Raw genomic sequence first — 15,661 nt, 5'->3', positions numbered from 1 at the left:
TGAGATACAAGGTGACTGGAATGATGTTCATTCAGTCATGGAGTCATACATTGCTTTGGAGAAAAGCATCTATTAAAATGTAAATGTAATAAATGTAAATGTAAACCATTTAAAAAACCTTTAAAATTTTATTTGTTCCCAATTATTTTCATGTTTCATCACAATCTGCATTCTAGGAAACGTATTTCAGTACTATGGTCTACAACTGAAGTCTGGTCTGTGAATATGTGGAAGACTATAGTGTTTAATTTTCTTCTGCTTGTCCTGATTGAAAAATTAATATTTGATCTGCATGACAAATGGAATGTCTCGACACTCTGGAACTTATTAGATAGCGTTACATGTTCATGCCACTGAATATTGTATTCTTTCGAACCTCAGTCCTCGATCTACGTATGTTATATTTGCAATGCCTCAGTGTGCTGATTCTGTCAATTTGCTGCTGTAACCCAGTGCTGTTTATAAAACCATCTTTAAAAAACTGTCCTTTTTATCATCATGTAAAACCGCTGAAATCGTGAGACTTAACGCAAAAAAAAAAAAAATTTAAAGAAAGTCCTAAAAAAAGCCGAATATGCAAAATTCAATGGGAAGCCTTACATATCAGTTTAAGGTACAAAGTAATAAAATGCATAGAATTCTCTAGAAAAGCAATATCATTATGAGTGATTGTATGTGATTTGACTGGTTACATGCATGAGTAACTACTGTAATTTCAATTGCCTTGTTGGGCAGTGTTCTGATAACAATATTTTTTTTGTTTATATAACATATATAAAAGCAGCTTCTCAAAGTACTTACAATAAAAAAGGAAGATATGGGCTGGAAATGCAAAGCAAACTAATTTAAATGTCAGCATCAAAAACAAATGAACAATAAGAAAAAACAAATTTTTAAAAAAGCTCACTCTTTAAAATCAGCATTTAAAAAATTACATCGGTAAAAGAATAACAGAATGCACCCATTATCATTAAGCTCTTGTCTAGTGCATGGTCACAGTGGCCAAGACCCTATCGGAGAAACGTAGGCCACGATAGAGGGGACACCCTGTATGTACACCAGTCCACTCCAGGGCAAACACACACACTTATTCACTCTGAACAGAGACACCAACATGCAAAATCTACACACACTACGCTTGATGTGAACCTACAGCACAGGAGCTGTGCGGCACTACCCACTACGCTACTGTACAGCTCAAGAAAAACATACTAGAGAACAAAATAAAAAGAGAAAATATTGCTTAGATAACTAATAAGAGGAAAAGGAGACATGCGAGTATGTTATGCATGAACAGTTTTGAACATGTGGGTCTTAAACCTGGAATTAAAGGTGCCCAGAGTAGTTGTGATGTTCTGAAACTGGTTGAGAATGACATTTTCTCCATGTTTAAAAGGTAGGACAGGAAATGAACGTTATGTGAAAAAATGGCAGAATAATTTGTGTCTCATGAACACTTTATTTCTCCTCTTTAACTTAGTTCAACTCTTAACTGGTAATTAAGAGTTTTTTTCCCCCGAAAATTCGCTTTAAAAACAGATTTATGGGACAAATGATACTTGTGCACGTGAAGCCTGTATATTAATAACAGCGTTTCTTTCCAAAAAGAACTTTCTCATGTTTCTTCATCTCTTGTGTTCCAGCGGTCCAGGTGCACATCCTTAAGGCAGACAAGGCGGGTGAATGGTGGAAGTTCACCGTTAACATAATCTCTGTCTACAAGCAAGGGGAATACCGCATCCGACGCGGCGACCAGTTCCTTTGGGTGCGTGCCAAGGACGTAGCCTGCAAGTGCCCAAAGATCAAGCCTGGGAAGAAATACCTTCTGCTGGGCAACGATGATGACTCTCCGGACCAGAGCGGCGTGGTGGCCGATAAGGGCAGCCTGGTGATCCAGTGGAGGGACACGTGGGCCCGGCGACTCAGGAAGTTCCAGCAGCGCGAGAAGAAGGGCAAGTGCAAGAAGGCCTAAAATAAGGGGCGCATCCTTTCTGGGGAGGAGGAAGAGGAAGGAGCACGATATCATGGGAAACTGAGAGCGGGGAGAGAGAGAGACAGGAGGGGGTGGAGAGAGAAGGAGAAAGGAACTGAACGTTGCTGCTTTGAGTAGAAGCATGAAGAGTGTATTAGGACGATTTTTTTTCCTAGGGACTTATTGTGAAGGAGCTCGATTGCAGTTTTTTTTCCTATTATTCCCTTCAAGATTTTTCGTGGATTTGCCGAGTTTGCACCCAAGCTCCTTTTTCCATCCATTATAATTCCGTAGCTTTTTCAGTTCGTCTTAAGCTCCGCGTGTCGTTATACTGCAGTTACAAGGAAACGTGCCACTGTATCGCAGTTCTGTTCGGAAGTCGGCGCTGAGGCTACGCACCCTATGTTGTACAGCTTTTTACCGGCAGAGGCGGTGGAACAGGATGTGAGCGGGAGCTGTTGTCCCACGATTCACACCTTTAGCTGCGAGTTCTTGTTTAATGTGCGGAAAAAAAAAAAAAAAAAAACTGTGTGAGCAGCCAAGGAAAAGTTATAGCAGAGCTTCACTTTAAAGGTGGATTCTGCATTCGACACGATAAAACGGGATCGGAAAGAACACACGCTTTTGCAAAGGGGGCAGTGTCGGTGAAACGCTAACCAGCATCCTTGGAATATTAAGAAAAATCCTTTGTTAAGAAAGCGGTCGTTACATGGACAATACCTCATAGGTAAAAGCTCTCTTTGTAGGTAAATAAGGGACCCAGAAGTTGCATGTTTGGGTTAAATCTACTGTGCGCATCCTTTAACACTCTAGTCATCACTTCAGGGGGTTTAAGTAAATAGTTGTGGGTCTGAGACCCAGATTTAATTTAACATTGCTTTGAGTGTTTCTCGCCAATACTGAGGATACTAAGGTGAGAAATATCTGTAGATTTTACAGCTGCAGCTGCAAGGGGGGCAAAAAGCAGTATTCTCACCTATAGGGAATGAATGTTCTTAGTGTGATGCTCTCTTGTACAGTTTATGGTTGCATGTGTCTCTTCCCACAATTCTCTCATTTACTTGTTCTCGAGACTGGTGCTGCTGTTCCATACTTACTTTATTATTTTTCTTTTATCTGTCTGCTGGATTTCCAACATATAAAGACAACGGACTGTTTAAACGGCGTCTGCGACTTTACCCAGAGGTGTTTGGGCATCCCGGAGATCCCTTCAAATTAGAGCACGGATCAGAACTCGTTCTTGTTGGTTTGCGCTGGCTTGCGACGTGTCGCGTGTATTCTTCTCGTCGTCAGGCGGTAGCGCTCATTGTTCGAACGCCGGATAATGGGGTTCAGCTCTCCCGAGTCAGCGGGCGGGTAACGATGAGGTCCGACGACGACCACACCAACAATGCGCTTTAGCAAAGAGGCAGCTTTGCTCTGCGGGTTGGTTCAGGCCAACCCGGAGCCTTCTGGTGTGCCGGCAGGGACTGCGTTTCAAAAACGGAATCTGTACTCAACACACACAAAGACCCAACAACTAATCTCAGTCTAAAGCGTCTAAAGCGTAAGGTTTTTGCGGCACCCGGTGCAGAAACCCAGCTGGATCCAGCACTTATTTGGCGACACCACGGCAATTGTTGATTTCCGCTATTTCCTCCAACGCATGGACAAAGTTGTGTTAGAAATACTGCTTCCAGAAGCGTACGTCTGATTCTGCAGCCTTTACCCTGCTTGCGCTGTCAAAATAGCTGGGTTGACAACATCGCAGAACTGGGTGAAAATATAAAACAAAGGAAATTATTGGTCGGCCAGGCAAAATTGAGAAACAAAATGAGCAAAAAAAACTTCATTAGAAACAAAAAAGCTGACTCACAAAGGCAGTGCGAGTGAACATACAGGCACAGCAATTTACTGCAGCGGAGCACCAGTCGGAAAACACGTATGTCTGTGGAAAAAATTCTGAACAGAATAATGCCATTGAAAAGGTTCATCAAACATTCCAACTTGGCTTAATTACATCACGCATTCAGTTTTTTTTTCTCTCCTGTGGCTGTAAAGAACAAAAATGCAAATTCAACAACAATAAAAAGAACAAGCATAGTGTGAATATAGCAAACCTGTAATTGATGTGTGAATTCATAAACCCTGAAAGCGTTCTTCCATCCACGGAAGGGTGGCAAGTCGATGATATTTATCTGTATAGTTAGTATTTTGATGTAAATCATTATATAGATTATATCTAAAGATTAACCAAAATTCTAATTAATGTAGATTATAACAAAGAGACAAACGAACAGAAAGCGCAGTGCTGTTTGCCGGGATAAAGGTTAATATGGGCACCGGCTGGCGGTTTTGTGCAGTACACATCGAACTCGCACAGAAACGCACTCGGTCCCCGGTGGGACGCTGCTGCTGTGCTGTTAAGGAAGATGCTTAATGTGAATTGCTCCAGTAAAACACCCTGTAACAAAAGGCTAAAATTATACGGTGCCTTGGAGGAAAGCAACATGCTAGTGGTTGTTAAAAAAAAAAAAAAAATTAAAGGGAGCAGTTTGAAAATCGAGGACAATATGCATGTATTTTACATGTCCGGACACCTGTGACGCCTTGGAGCTCCTGTGCGGTGTTGCCAGTATAAGCCTGCCCATCTCCTCCGCGGCCAAGAGGATTTAGAAGACGCCGGGCCATCAGCGGTGACCATCTCACAGGCGCACGGAAAAACGGTCTCGCACAAAGAGGTAGTGCAGGCTAATAAAGCGAAAACAGCACATTCTCTTTATTAGGGCAGAGGGAGGAGGTCTGCAAATAAATTAGTCCCAAATCCTTTCCATCAAGCAGAATTTAAGGGAGAATATGTTAAGGAGGTGTAAAGATTTCACGTATGTAATAAATATGTAGAACATTAAAATAAACACTTTGTACTGTTGTCTTCTGAAACATATATTTATAAAAATACATTTTACTGTCATGCATCATAATATTCAAAAGTATCACATGTAAATGTATCTATGTTTGGCACAACATACGTAATCAAACCTAAAACTTATGTATTGTGTTCAGTAGCCCAACGTTATAAATTTTAATTCTTTTTTTCTCAAGTTACAGGAAAATGTGTCCCAGCATCCAATGTTTAGAGCTGACTCGTCAGCTTTTGTTCATACTATGAATTGTAAATGTTGTCTAGCTGTGGCAGTTGCAGGTTTGCCATGTTGTTTTACAATGCATACTAATATATTATGGTTATTATATATGAATATATTTAATGACATGAAACATTGTGGATTTTTTTGTCTTTTTTTAAGATTTGTGCTTGTTAGATGGTTGTAATTAAAATCAGAAGGAAACTATAACTACTGAACACCAACCTAGTGGAACTAAATCCAGAACTCAACTGAAATAAACTCGTGTAAACCCAACAATGGAGTCCCTTTCCGTGGGTCGAATCCTGGTGTTCCTGCAGAGGAGGCAACTCCTTCCTTGTGCTGTGATTCAATCACCACACAATTCAGATCATTTATTTTAAACGGAGGTCACCAGTCGCCCCAGAACAGGTATTCCAGCAAAGTGTGTCATTTCCTTAGCAAAGTCACCAAAAATGCTTTCTCGTTATTTTCCTCATCACAGAATTGACTAAATGTTCTGCATTAACACAATGTGAACTCAAAAAAAAAAACATTTTTGAGATGATGTTCGCATTTCGTACCCAAGCTAATTTACAGTGTTACCATTTCTATATCCTAAATCGGGCTACACATTTATATACTCAAAAATCTGTTCACTCTGACCAGTGTGATCAGTGTTGTCACCATACAAACAGCAGGTTCTGTGTCTGTGGAATTAAATTTATAATGTCAGTTCTTAACACAAGTGAAAAGTGCACCCTACGCACACATCCTTCTCGAAGCAGCATGTTAAAATGTTTCACACAATGCAACTTTTCTGCCACTCTTTTGTAACTCGATTTTGACATGGACTGTAAGCGGTGATAAACAAGAAAATGCACAGAGGATAAAAGGATTTATATAATCTAAACTATTATGGCCATAATCCTTTCTAGGTTTGCAGACTGAGAAAAACGCACGTAAAACCACAACCGCCAGGGTATTTATTATCTTCCAGTGTAATTTATTAGAAACTGCAGTTGTTAATCCTATCTGATTTACATAATTATAACAGTTAAGTTAGCAGACAGTATCATTATTTTGTTCTGGCTCAGTTTCTCATATAAACATTAGAAAATTCCAGCAGAGACAACAACATATAAGCATGTAGAGTAAATATGTGTGAATATTGTTAAGCTAGTGGTATTATCATCATCATCATCATCATCATCATCATCATCACTGACCTGTGATTTGCACCAATGACAGACGTGTTGGGCTAACACATGGCATGAGAAGAGCGCCGGATTAAATACAATCTTGACATTGGAATGCAGCCATACTTTGGAAAGAAAAGGTGCTTAGAAACCCAGAGGTCACCAGTTCACACCCCGCACCCCACTCCAGAGAAACACTGGTGCTAGTTTTCCACAAGGACTCATTTACCCAGCTGCAGTTTCCGTCGTAATTCAAATTTCAATTGGGAGGAACAAAAAGTGCAGGGGGGGAGGAGTGTGTGGAGGTAGGGGCTAAGGGGTGGAAGTGACCAGTAGTACAAAGAGCTGGGAAGGACCCCCCTCTCCGCTGCATCTCCTCTGCAGTAAGAAGAACCGTCACCATACGTGCTCATCGAAACGCTTCTCCCGGCAGGGCCGCCCCCGTTAGCTGGTGGGCCACACGGCGACCACCACGATGGCGATGAGGAGCAGTACAATCACCACCAGCATTCCTGTCATGAGAAGAGAGGAGAGAAACACAGATGCCTACAGTGTCCTGAACAAGTCGGTCTCAGATGCACAGAGGTGATATATTATGCTGAGACTGACATTGCACAATCACCCCCTGCAAGGACCTGCAGCCTCACTGCAAAGGCTGTTACGGTGTGGCTTTTTTCCCAATTTTTTTCCTGGAGTTCCAAACAGAAACAATGACAAATATTATAAAATACAAAAACAGATAGGTTGCAATCTATTCAAAAAATGTGGGCAAAGGATATCGGGGGGGGGGGGGAGAAGTGCTTATAGTTGACACCTTTCAGATTCCAAAGACACTTTGAAATGTTCATATCCCCCTCACTGACACACAAAAACAAAAAAAAAAAAAAAAAAAAGGTGGAAAACTATTTTAAAGATACAGTAGGAATGATAGAAACCAGAAACTACGGTGTAGAGTCAGATACACGGTATACAGGTGGTACCCGATTTACGATTGCTCAACATGATTTTTTCGACTTTACGATGATGAGCTGGTGATAGACATTCAATAGAAACTGTACCTCGAACTTTGAATTTCGATTTTATCCTGGACAAGCGATATGCAGAGTGATAGTCTCTCGCGATGCTGGGAGGCATGCATTAGATGTATTAAATGCATTTTTGACTTACAATATTTTCGACTTCCAGTGGGTTTCACACAACGAAACCCCATCGTAAATCGGGGACCACCTGTACAGAGTTTTTTTCTGCTCGCTCTTTCTCATGAAAATCACAAGCTGCTCAAACTGTTTTGTAACTGACAGCATTCTAAAACATATTTGTGGTAAAATAAACAAGTCCTTTGTATGAACACTGTGCATTACGCAACTCAGACCAGTCGGACGGCTGGTGCCCAGTTCTTCCATAAAAACGTGCGTTACGAAATCCACCACGGTGAGAGACACCATGGCGACAGACAATTTGCACTGCGCAGCCGCCGCTACTGCCCTCGCACCTCAACCCCTTCAAGGCTCCGCAGGCTCTCTCCTGGGCTGGTGCTGAATGCTTCTCTTAGGCTTCCTAATATTTATTAGAAATCCCTCTCGATTTCTTGGCCCACGTTGTGGGAGTGAAATACAGAGGTCGAGATTCCCGGCACAACAGGGTGCAAAGGTGGTAAGACGGGTGACCACAGCCAAGCACTTGAACTGTCTCTTTACACAAACAGGACGGTGTTTCCATGAGGTCAGCGGCATCAATAAAATGATTAAATCGGTGAGCTAAGCAACATAACTGCGATAACAAGAACAACATCCTGTCGCATATAGTACAGTATTCAACAGACGCCCACCAGCGCCACTCATATGCGATGTGACAAGCTGCACTTCTTTCTGTTTCTGTGCCACACGTGATTTGAGGACAACTGTGACTCTGAGAGCCAAGTTAACTGCAATTTCCTCATGGTTTTGCGGAAGGAGTCAACATGGGTTTCAAACATGTACGAACGCAAAGGCCAAGCAATATACGCACTGTCCATTGTTACTTCCAGGGCTGCTGGCTTCTTTCTCTTCTACTTTTGGTTTAAATTTTGTACGGCCGCCATGGGACAACGGGAAGCCGCAGCGACACAGAAGAGTACGGTACTGTGAGTGCACCGGGGTCCGGACAGGGTCCAAAGGCCTGCTGCGGCTCTCCGTTCCGGACAGCTCTGCGTACTTGCCGTCACTCCTCTGCTCTGGGCCACCGTACCTTCAGGACCACTCCATCGGCAGCCCTGAGCTCCCAGGAAACAGGCTGTGGGGCTGCAGGGGGAGGGGAGAGCCTTCTACACAACAAGGAGGTGGTAAGAATGGGGGCAATGTTCTCGAGCAATAACGGGGGTGGGAGGAGGTACCAACAGCAGAAAATGCTGAATCCCCCAACACTCCCACACACTCACACATGGGAGGTGAAAACAAGGGGAACAACAGGGCCACGGCCTGAGATAGCGTTCCCATATGCGAGACGGCAACGGCACGGAGCGAGTGAGTGAAAGCAGCGAAAGCTGCGATCCTTTAACGCCATTTGATCCACAGTCTAAATGGACCGGCTGCCCTGTACGGATCACATATGTGAGCGCGGCGGTAAAAAACTTCCTCCAAATAATCCTCATAATGTATCCTTGAATGCCACAAAGAAGAAAAATATACACATGGAGCCTCACCACATGGACAACATCACTTTGGGTGAAACTGTGCAAAGCTACAGGCAAGCCTTCCGCTGTCACATGGGGGAACGGAGGAGCACTTTGAAAGGGGCTCAACTCTGCCCCGTTTTAGTCACAGTGGCTTCACCTTCACCACTCTCCTTGTGCCTTTTTCACGCCATTCTTTTTTTTAGAACTGTCATCAAGTCATCAGGGATCTAAGTAACTGAATGAGCTGCTTCTGACCCAGCTTCTGCGAATGACTTTTAATGATCACCATCACTGGCTGAACAGATCAGAGGCAACAATTCAGTAGGTGGCCCTTACACTCTCTACCAGAGTCAAATTGACCACCCAAGGGTTTTGAAAGCAGCACCCCCCATTCTCAGTCCCGCAAACAAAATCAGATGGGGGTGAGATGCCAGGGCACACATCAGAAACTCCCAGGCTCATGTTCAGCACCACGGTGAGGAACAAAAGGCGCCAGTGACCTTTGCGGAGGGGTCAGGTCTTGTGTTAACATGATCAGCCATCATTTTAGCAATTGTAATCCTGTTAGCAGCCACACAATAGGCTTTCATAAAACGTACATTGCCCATCCCCCACCACACGATTCACAAACCCTCCTGATTGGCATATAATCATTACATAAAGATAAAAAAAGGATTATGAATTGAAGGGGAAAACAGAAAACTTCATACAACACAGAAAAATGAACTTTTACAAGAGCAGAATGTGGGAGTAATTGCCAGATGCCACACTAATGGCGAGTTCGTGTGTGTGCCCGTCACGCACAGATGTGACAATACACACATTTCAATTTCCAGGTGACAGGCCTTGAATCGCATTCTCCAACAGGAAAGGAATGAGTCTAAGATGGAAATGGAGAACCCCAGCAGAAATAAACGAGGCGCCCCATGGTTGGCTCGCTGTTCCCCTGTACGACGACTCTTCAAGAGCGCCGGCAAAACACGGCAGTTTAAGATGCAGAGCCACATGCAGACCGAAGGAGTGTCCCGCTGCTGACTAAGCAGATTAGTGGTGAAGAGGAGCTGCCCCGGAGTACCCCCACAAGGCGATTAAGCCCCTTGGGAAACTCGCGCCACCCAGCCTGAGGCCTTCAGCATCACTGGGTTAATCTTCCCTCTCCTCTCCAGCTGGAAAAGTGACTCTATGAAAAGCATTTCATTTAACTTTTTAAAGGTGGACTCGGCTCCTAATTTCAGTTGGGGTGCGCTCAGTGGCCATTAGAATAGGCCAATTTAAGGCTGTTTTTCTCCCTCAGTTCAAAGTTCCTATTCAACTGTAAACTATACGTGATCAAGCCATCTTCTGGTATTCTTCTTCTGCATCTACTGGTATTTTTCGCCCCTTTGCCTACACTCCCAGGCATTCTCTCACTGCTCATGAAGCTGACACAAACTATCCAAGACATGCTTAAGATGCCATTCAAATCCATTTTTTAATAGCATCATAGCATCACAGTGTCAAAGGGAACATCACATTCAAAGGGAAGTCATCATCACAGCTCTGGCAGTACTGGGAATCAAATGTCTGACATCTTTAAATATGCTTCCATGACTGCTTTCCAGCAATTAAGCTCAATAACAACTTAACGGCACTACTGTGGAAGTTCACAGCAGCTCACAAACTCATTAGTCTGCTGGAAAACCAGTCCGTCTGCTGAATACAGGCTAAATCGTGCACTGCGTGTCATATCAAATCGTTATCAATGGAAAGATTCATTAAAGGCAGCATAATTACAAAAAAGTATGCCATTTCCTTCATCAGTTTCTTCACAACTACTTTACCAGTATTCATTCTCAGTATTTCTCAAACTAGAGAGCAGCAAAGTGCTTATAGCCGAGCCTTGCGTTCAAGGACATAGGTTTGAATCCCACCTCCTGCTGCAGCACCACTGAAAAGGTCTTTCTCTGCAACTGACATAGTAAAAAATGGCCCTTTCATGAAATTGGATAAATGATTTTACGAGGTTTAGTAAGCAAACCTAACACTGTAAGTCAATTTGGAGAAAAGTGTCAGTAAAAACAATAAATAATAATAAATTAGAATTTTTTTTTTTTTACATTAACATCCAGTCCAATCACTACTTATCCTGGATATGAAGGCTTTTTCATCTGTGTGGAAATTGTTTTCAAACAGAGCAGTAGCCAAAAGTTACCACGGGCAGTGATGGAGACCGGGTTTGCACATGTTCTCGGCTGGGTGGGCTGGGTGGAGGTGGAGGGGTGTGGAGCAAAGGTCCCTTTGTTTGTCTACCAGAGTCATGCTACCGGCTACAAGCTACCTGTTTCTCCCTCAGCTTGTTTGCAGGCTGCCATTTAAAAGAGCAGGGAGCCCAGAGCTGGGAACCCACCGCCCAGAGCCATGGACGCTGAGGGATCTCCCCCTTCATGGGAGGTGACCCCTGGCAAGGCCTGGCCCGCACTTATTCCTGCCTTCAGTTTGGCAACAAAAGACAAAGGCAGGCTGCGTGCAGACACTTTTTCCAGCCTGAACAGCCTCAACCTCCCCCTCCACGCCCCAGCTGCCCCCCATCTCCAGGGCCGAAGTCCACTCAGTTTCGGAGCTCTGCACGTAATGGGAAGTCTCAGAAACAAAAGGCTCAAGTTCCTTAATTAAGTCAAAACGGGAGGAAGGCCCACTGGAGTGCTCAGCTTACACCTTCAGTGTGTGTCCATCGCATCAGCCCTTTTGGAGCGACCAATCCAAACCGGCAAACCCTCACCTTCTCTATAAACCAAGTGTATAATACCCACAAAGTGTGACACAAACCCCCCGCGTCTCCCGCCTCCCACCTCTCTGTCTTTGCTTCCAGGGCTCTTGTGATTCGAAGGCTTTATTCCTGGCTTATTAAACAGGAAACAAAGGCTCTTCTCATGTGTCTTGGAGAAGCCCTTCTAGAAAGTCTGAGATTCATCTCACCCTCCCAACCCTCCCACCTCTCAAGCCTTCCAAAGTGCGCAGAGGTATTTCAGCCCCTTTGCTTTCTCCTCATTAACATTTCCATGCAGGATTAAAGAGCATATTACAAATTAATGGTTCAGGCGAGAATTTCTCTCCCTCTGTGTTCTGACTCGTCTCTTTTTTGCCTGTTCCCTTAAACGTAATGTGAACAATCCCTAGACGGTGGTCTTGCTAATGCTGAGAATACAACACTGACAGGGGTTCTGCAGTACACATCAATTCTCATATCTGGACAGAGGAAGTAACCATTTCAGCTTCTTCTTTAGGGTTTCCAAACCTTCAAAACTTCTGTTAAACACAGCAACATTAATAAGTTAAGTTTATCTTACACCTACTACATGTCTGAACTGGAAATACATTTCTCATCGTGTTTGTCTAGGTGATTAAAAATGAAAGGTATGAGTTCGTGGGGAAGGAAACAATGCATTCCATGGTGATTTTGTGGTACATTTCATTCCAGACCCCTTGACCGTTGTGGAAAACTAACCTTTTCTGCACTCAACAGAGCATGTTACACTTTGCTCTGCAGTCAAAAACATTGTAAAGGAAATTGTTTTTCATCATTTTTATCATCCTTTTATAATGAACTGTGATTTTGAAGGGGCAGTTCCTCCTAAAGCTTTGCTGGCTCAGTTCACTGCAACGGAATGCCTCAAATGTTTGAAGGTGACAGTTATAATGACATGGTTGCAGGAAAGTATGCCAGATATGCCCTCAAGTGTTAAATACCGCCTTTCCCATGTACAGAATCATTCAAGGAAGACATAACATAAGGCTCTGCCTTTAGATCAATGGGACTTCAAAAATAAACAGAAGTATCACAAGCATGAACTCTAAAACAAAATCTTCCAATAGATTTGTGGTATGTTCTATTTTCAGTTCCTTCTGCTGGAGAGACAAAGACAAATGTCAAACAAAGTGAAAGAGACAGACAGACTGACAGAGAGGGAGAAAGAAAGAAATAGAGGGAGAGGCAGAAAGGAGGGAGGAGAAGACAGAGGTAGGATGGGTGTAAATAAGTGGGGTGTTTTCCCATTCAGCGTGGTCTCCCTCCACCCCTCCACACGGAATACATTAATATCGTTAAGCACTGGCAAAAGAGGGAGATCTTCACGCCTGGAACAATGAGCAGTGACTTGAGGTCTGGGATCCTCAAATAAAGCCTTACTGGATGTCATGGGGACCAGGAAATGGCATCAACTGTTATATTAGTTGACCTTCATCTAGTTGTTTCAGTAGAGCTGACCACGAAGCCCTGAGCTGGCTGTTACCAGGGCACCAAAGACACAAGTATGCAGACTTTTCCCAGACAATCTAGCCCCTGGCAAATAAAAGAAGGCCCCTTCTCCCCTGCCCTGGTGGTTATCTCTAGCCCTCTTGGCTTTTCACATTGGACAGGTCCATGGAAGGACAAAAAAAGGCGGAATAGAAAGTCCCAGGTAATGCTGCGGGAGCCTTTATAAACCACACCAGCTCTAGATTATAAACATGTAGGTACAAATAGGAGAAACTGATCTCAAACAAAAACAATTAAATTTCATATGCCTATCCTCACTTCCACATTTGGAATCTCATTTAAACAGTAATTCTTGCATTAGGCCTAGCTGGGAGGCGCAACATGGATGCAATACTAATGATCGTGAAGAAATGTTTCTCAGCTTGGCTCCCAGCATGCCCTGTTTCTGCACAGTGGCTCACATAAGCCAAGTGGCTTTTTCCTGACTCTTGCTGAAAGGTCACAGCAAACCAGTTCAACTCAACTGTACTAGTTTTCAATAGACAGCTCTGTTGTCTGGAGCATAATATTTTGCAGAGATGACTTCTATTAAGGCATTCTTAATGTTTTAACAGCAGTTTAAAGGTGACAAAGGTCACACTTTAACATCAGCTTTGAGTTATTGCCAGTAAGGTCAATATCAATGCCTTGCCTCAAAGGTATAGACCCAAGAAGTGTGACCAAAGTCTCACCAAAATGACAAGATATTACAACAATGATGAGATATGAGACATTAAAACAATATAGATTTAAAAAAAAAACTTTGTGCTAAAAGGTCAGACTCACCACAGGAGGATGACTTTGTCTCCACTAGTTTAACCCTCCGAGACTCGTTCCGAATCCTGCTGTCTGTTTTGTCCACAAGGTGCGTGAGGTCATCGATGATTTCTGCAAACACAAACGAACATTTAATTTGAGCAATCAGTTCAATTGGGCTATGAACAAAACAGTACTAATGTTACACTCCCTCATGATTTTCTCTCTACCAATAAAATCAGCATACACAGAAATGCAACTGACAAAAAAGGAAATGATGTTTGACCTGATGGCAGCTTTTACGGCACAACTGGCCGGACAAAAGCCATGAGTGGAAATGTGCGAAGTCCCACACGCCTCACATTCAGCTCAAATCTGGCTTTAATCAGCACTGAGGGCTGTTTGAAAAGCAGTGCTCCGGGCCTTGCCGCAGGAGGGCCTTAGCCCAGGGCTGCCCAGCAGGAGGTCTGGCATTTGTAACACTGTGCAGAGACCACCATTCGTGCTGCCGTTGCTGCTGCTGCACACCACTGTGATTCCCACTGCCAAACTGAGCAGTGTATGGAGGTGGTGTGTGGTGACAGAGAAATGGCTCTGTATGGAGATGGGTGGGCTATGCTTGTTAAGTTGAGAAGCAGAGGTTTGGTGCTTTGAGAGGATGGAGGGGGCTTGGAAGTGGTCTGCTGCTGAGTGGAGATGGTAAGCACATTCAGCATTCATTGAAAGGCGCTGTTGTACTGAGCAAACAGATACTAGATGTGTTCAGTGAGGAGTGCTGTTGGGTTAAGTTGACAGGGATGGGATGTTCAGTGAGGAGAGCTGTTGTGTTGAACACAGAGAGAAAGGGTGTGTTCATGAGTGGAGCTATTGGGGGCCAGCAGAAGATGGTTTATTGGATGAACAAAGCCAGCATCTGAAATTAAAGTCTACACACTGCTCACTGAGTCTGGGACTTGGGTGAAGAGATCCTGCATGAAATTTCACCTGAGCACCCCAAGAAGCTCCCAGAGAGCTCAATCATGTCACTTATGAGCAGAGACGAGGAAAACTTGAGGTCATGGATGCCTCTTTCAAACTGCTCATCCATGGAGAAACATAGCCCCAGGTTCATGCCCTCAATGAAAACTAATTCACAGCATTGACTTTAGATGGATGGCCTTGAACTCTGACCCCAAAGACTTTTCAACAGCTGCAATTCAACTCAGAAATGCTGCAGAAACCGAGCCTTAAACTGGGATAAATCTTAAGAAAAAAAAAAGAATTTACATAATACATGGCTATTCCTCTAAAAAAATATGCCTAATGTACAAACTTTATAGGCCATCTGTTGAAAAAAAGAAAAAAAAGAAAAAAAAAAAAAGCATGCTCTGGCTACTTTGTCTAGAAGATATTTGGTCACTTTCACAGGAAGCTTCTCCCAGCAGCCATTTTTCTAATAACAGAGCAGGGAACAATGAAGTAAACTCAATCTGCAAACAGAAACCGTTGCTGAAAAAAGGCTCTACGACAGAAACCCCATTCAAATATATACTAACAGCAAGTTGGATGTTTGTCAGGAGAGAAGGGAAGCATGGCTTTCTTCTGGTGGTGGCCCTCGTCTGCCAACTCAAACAAGGCACTATGGAGAAGAAATAACCTGTTTCACATGAGGGGAAAAACACCCAGCATACTCTAAAGATTGGTCATTGACACTCAGATATAATCAGC

The 15,661-nt window shown here is 43.4% G+C and overlaps 2 protein-coding genes across 3 annotated transcripts in view; one reads left to right on the top strand and one right to left on the bottom strand.

The window, feature by feature from the left end:
* The window catches only part of ntn1a (netrin 1a), a 64,624-nt gene extending 60,132 nt beyond the window's left edge, over positions 1 to 4,492 (top strand). For both annotated transcript variants that reach the window (XM_018761532.2, XM_029246737.1), the window contains one exon: positions 1,644 to 4,492. In XM_018761532.2, coding sequence (XP_018617048.2) covers positions 1,644 to 1,972 — 329 coding nt within the window. In that variant the 3' untranslated portion in view covers positions 1,973 to 4,492. The remainder of the gene's footprint in view (positions 1 to 1,643) is intronic.
* Positions 4,493 to 5,663: 1,171 nt separating this feature from the next.
* Positions 5,664 to 15,661, bottom strand: part of stx8 (syntaxin 8) — a 43,954-nt gene continuing 33,956 nt past the window's right edge. The window contains exons 7-8 of the mRNA XM_018762144.2: positions 13,985 to 14,086; positions 5,664 to 6,784 (exon numbers count right to left, since the gene is read on the bottom strand). Coding sequence (XP_018617660.1) covers positions 6,717 to 6,784; positions 13,985 to 14,086 — 170 coding nt within the window. The 3' untranslated portion in view covers positions 5,664 to 6,716. The remainder of the gene's footprint in view (positions 6,785 to 13,984; positions 14,087 to 15,661) is intronic.

This window comes from Scleropages formosus, chromosome 20, assembly GCF_900964775.1.
Source record: "Scleropages formosus chromosome 20, fSclFor1.1, whole genome shotgun sequence".
In the NCBI taxonomy this organism is placed as follows: Eukaryota; Metazoa; Chordata; class Actinopteri; order Osteoglossiformes; family Osteoglossidae; genus Scleropages; species Scleropages formosus.
The sequence above is the reverse complement of the archived record's forward strand: the minus strand, read 5'-3'. Positions and strand labels throughout refer to the sequence as shown.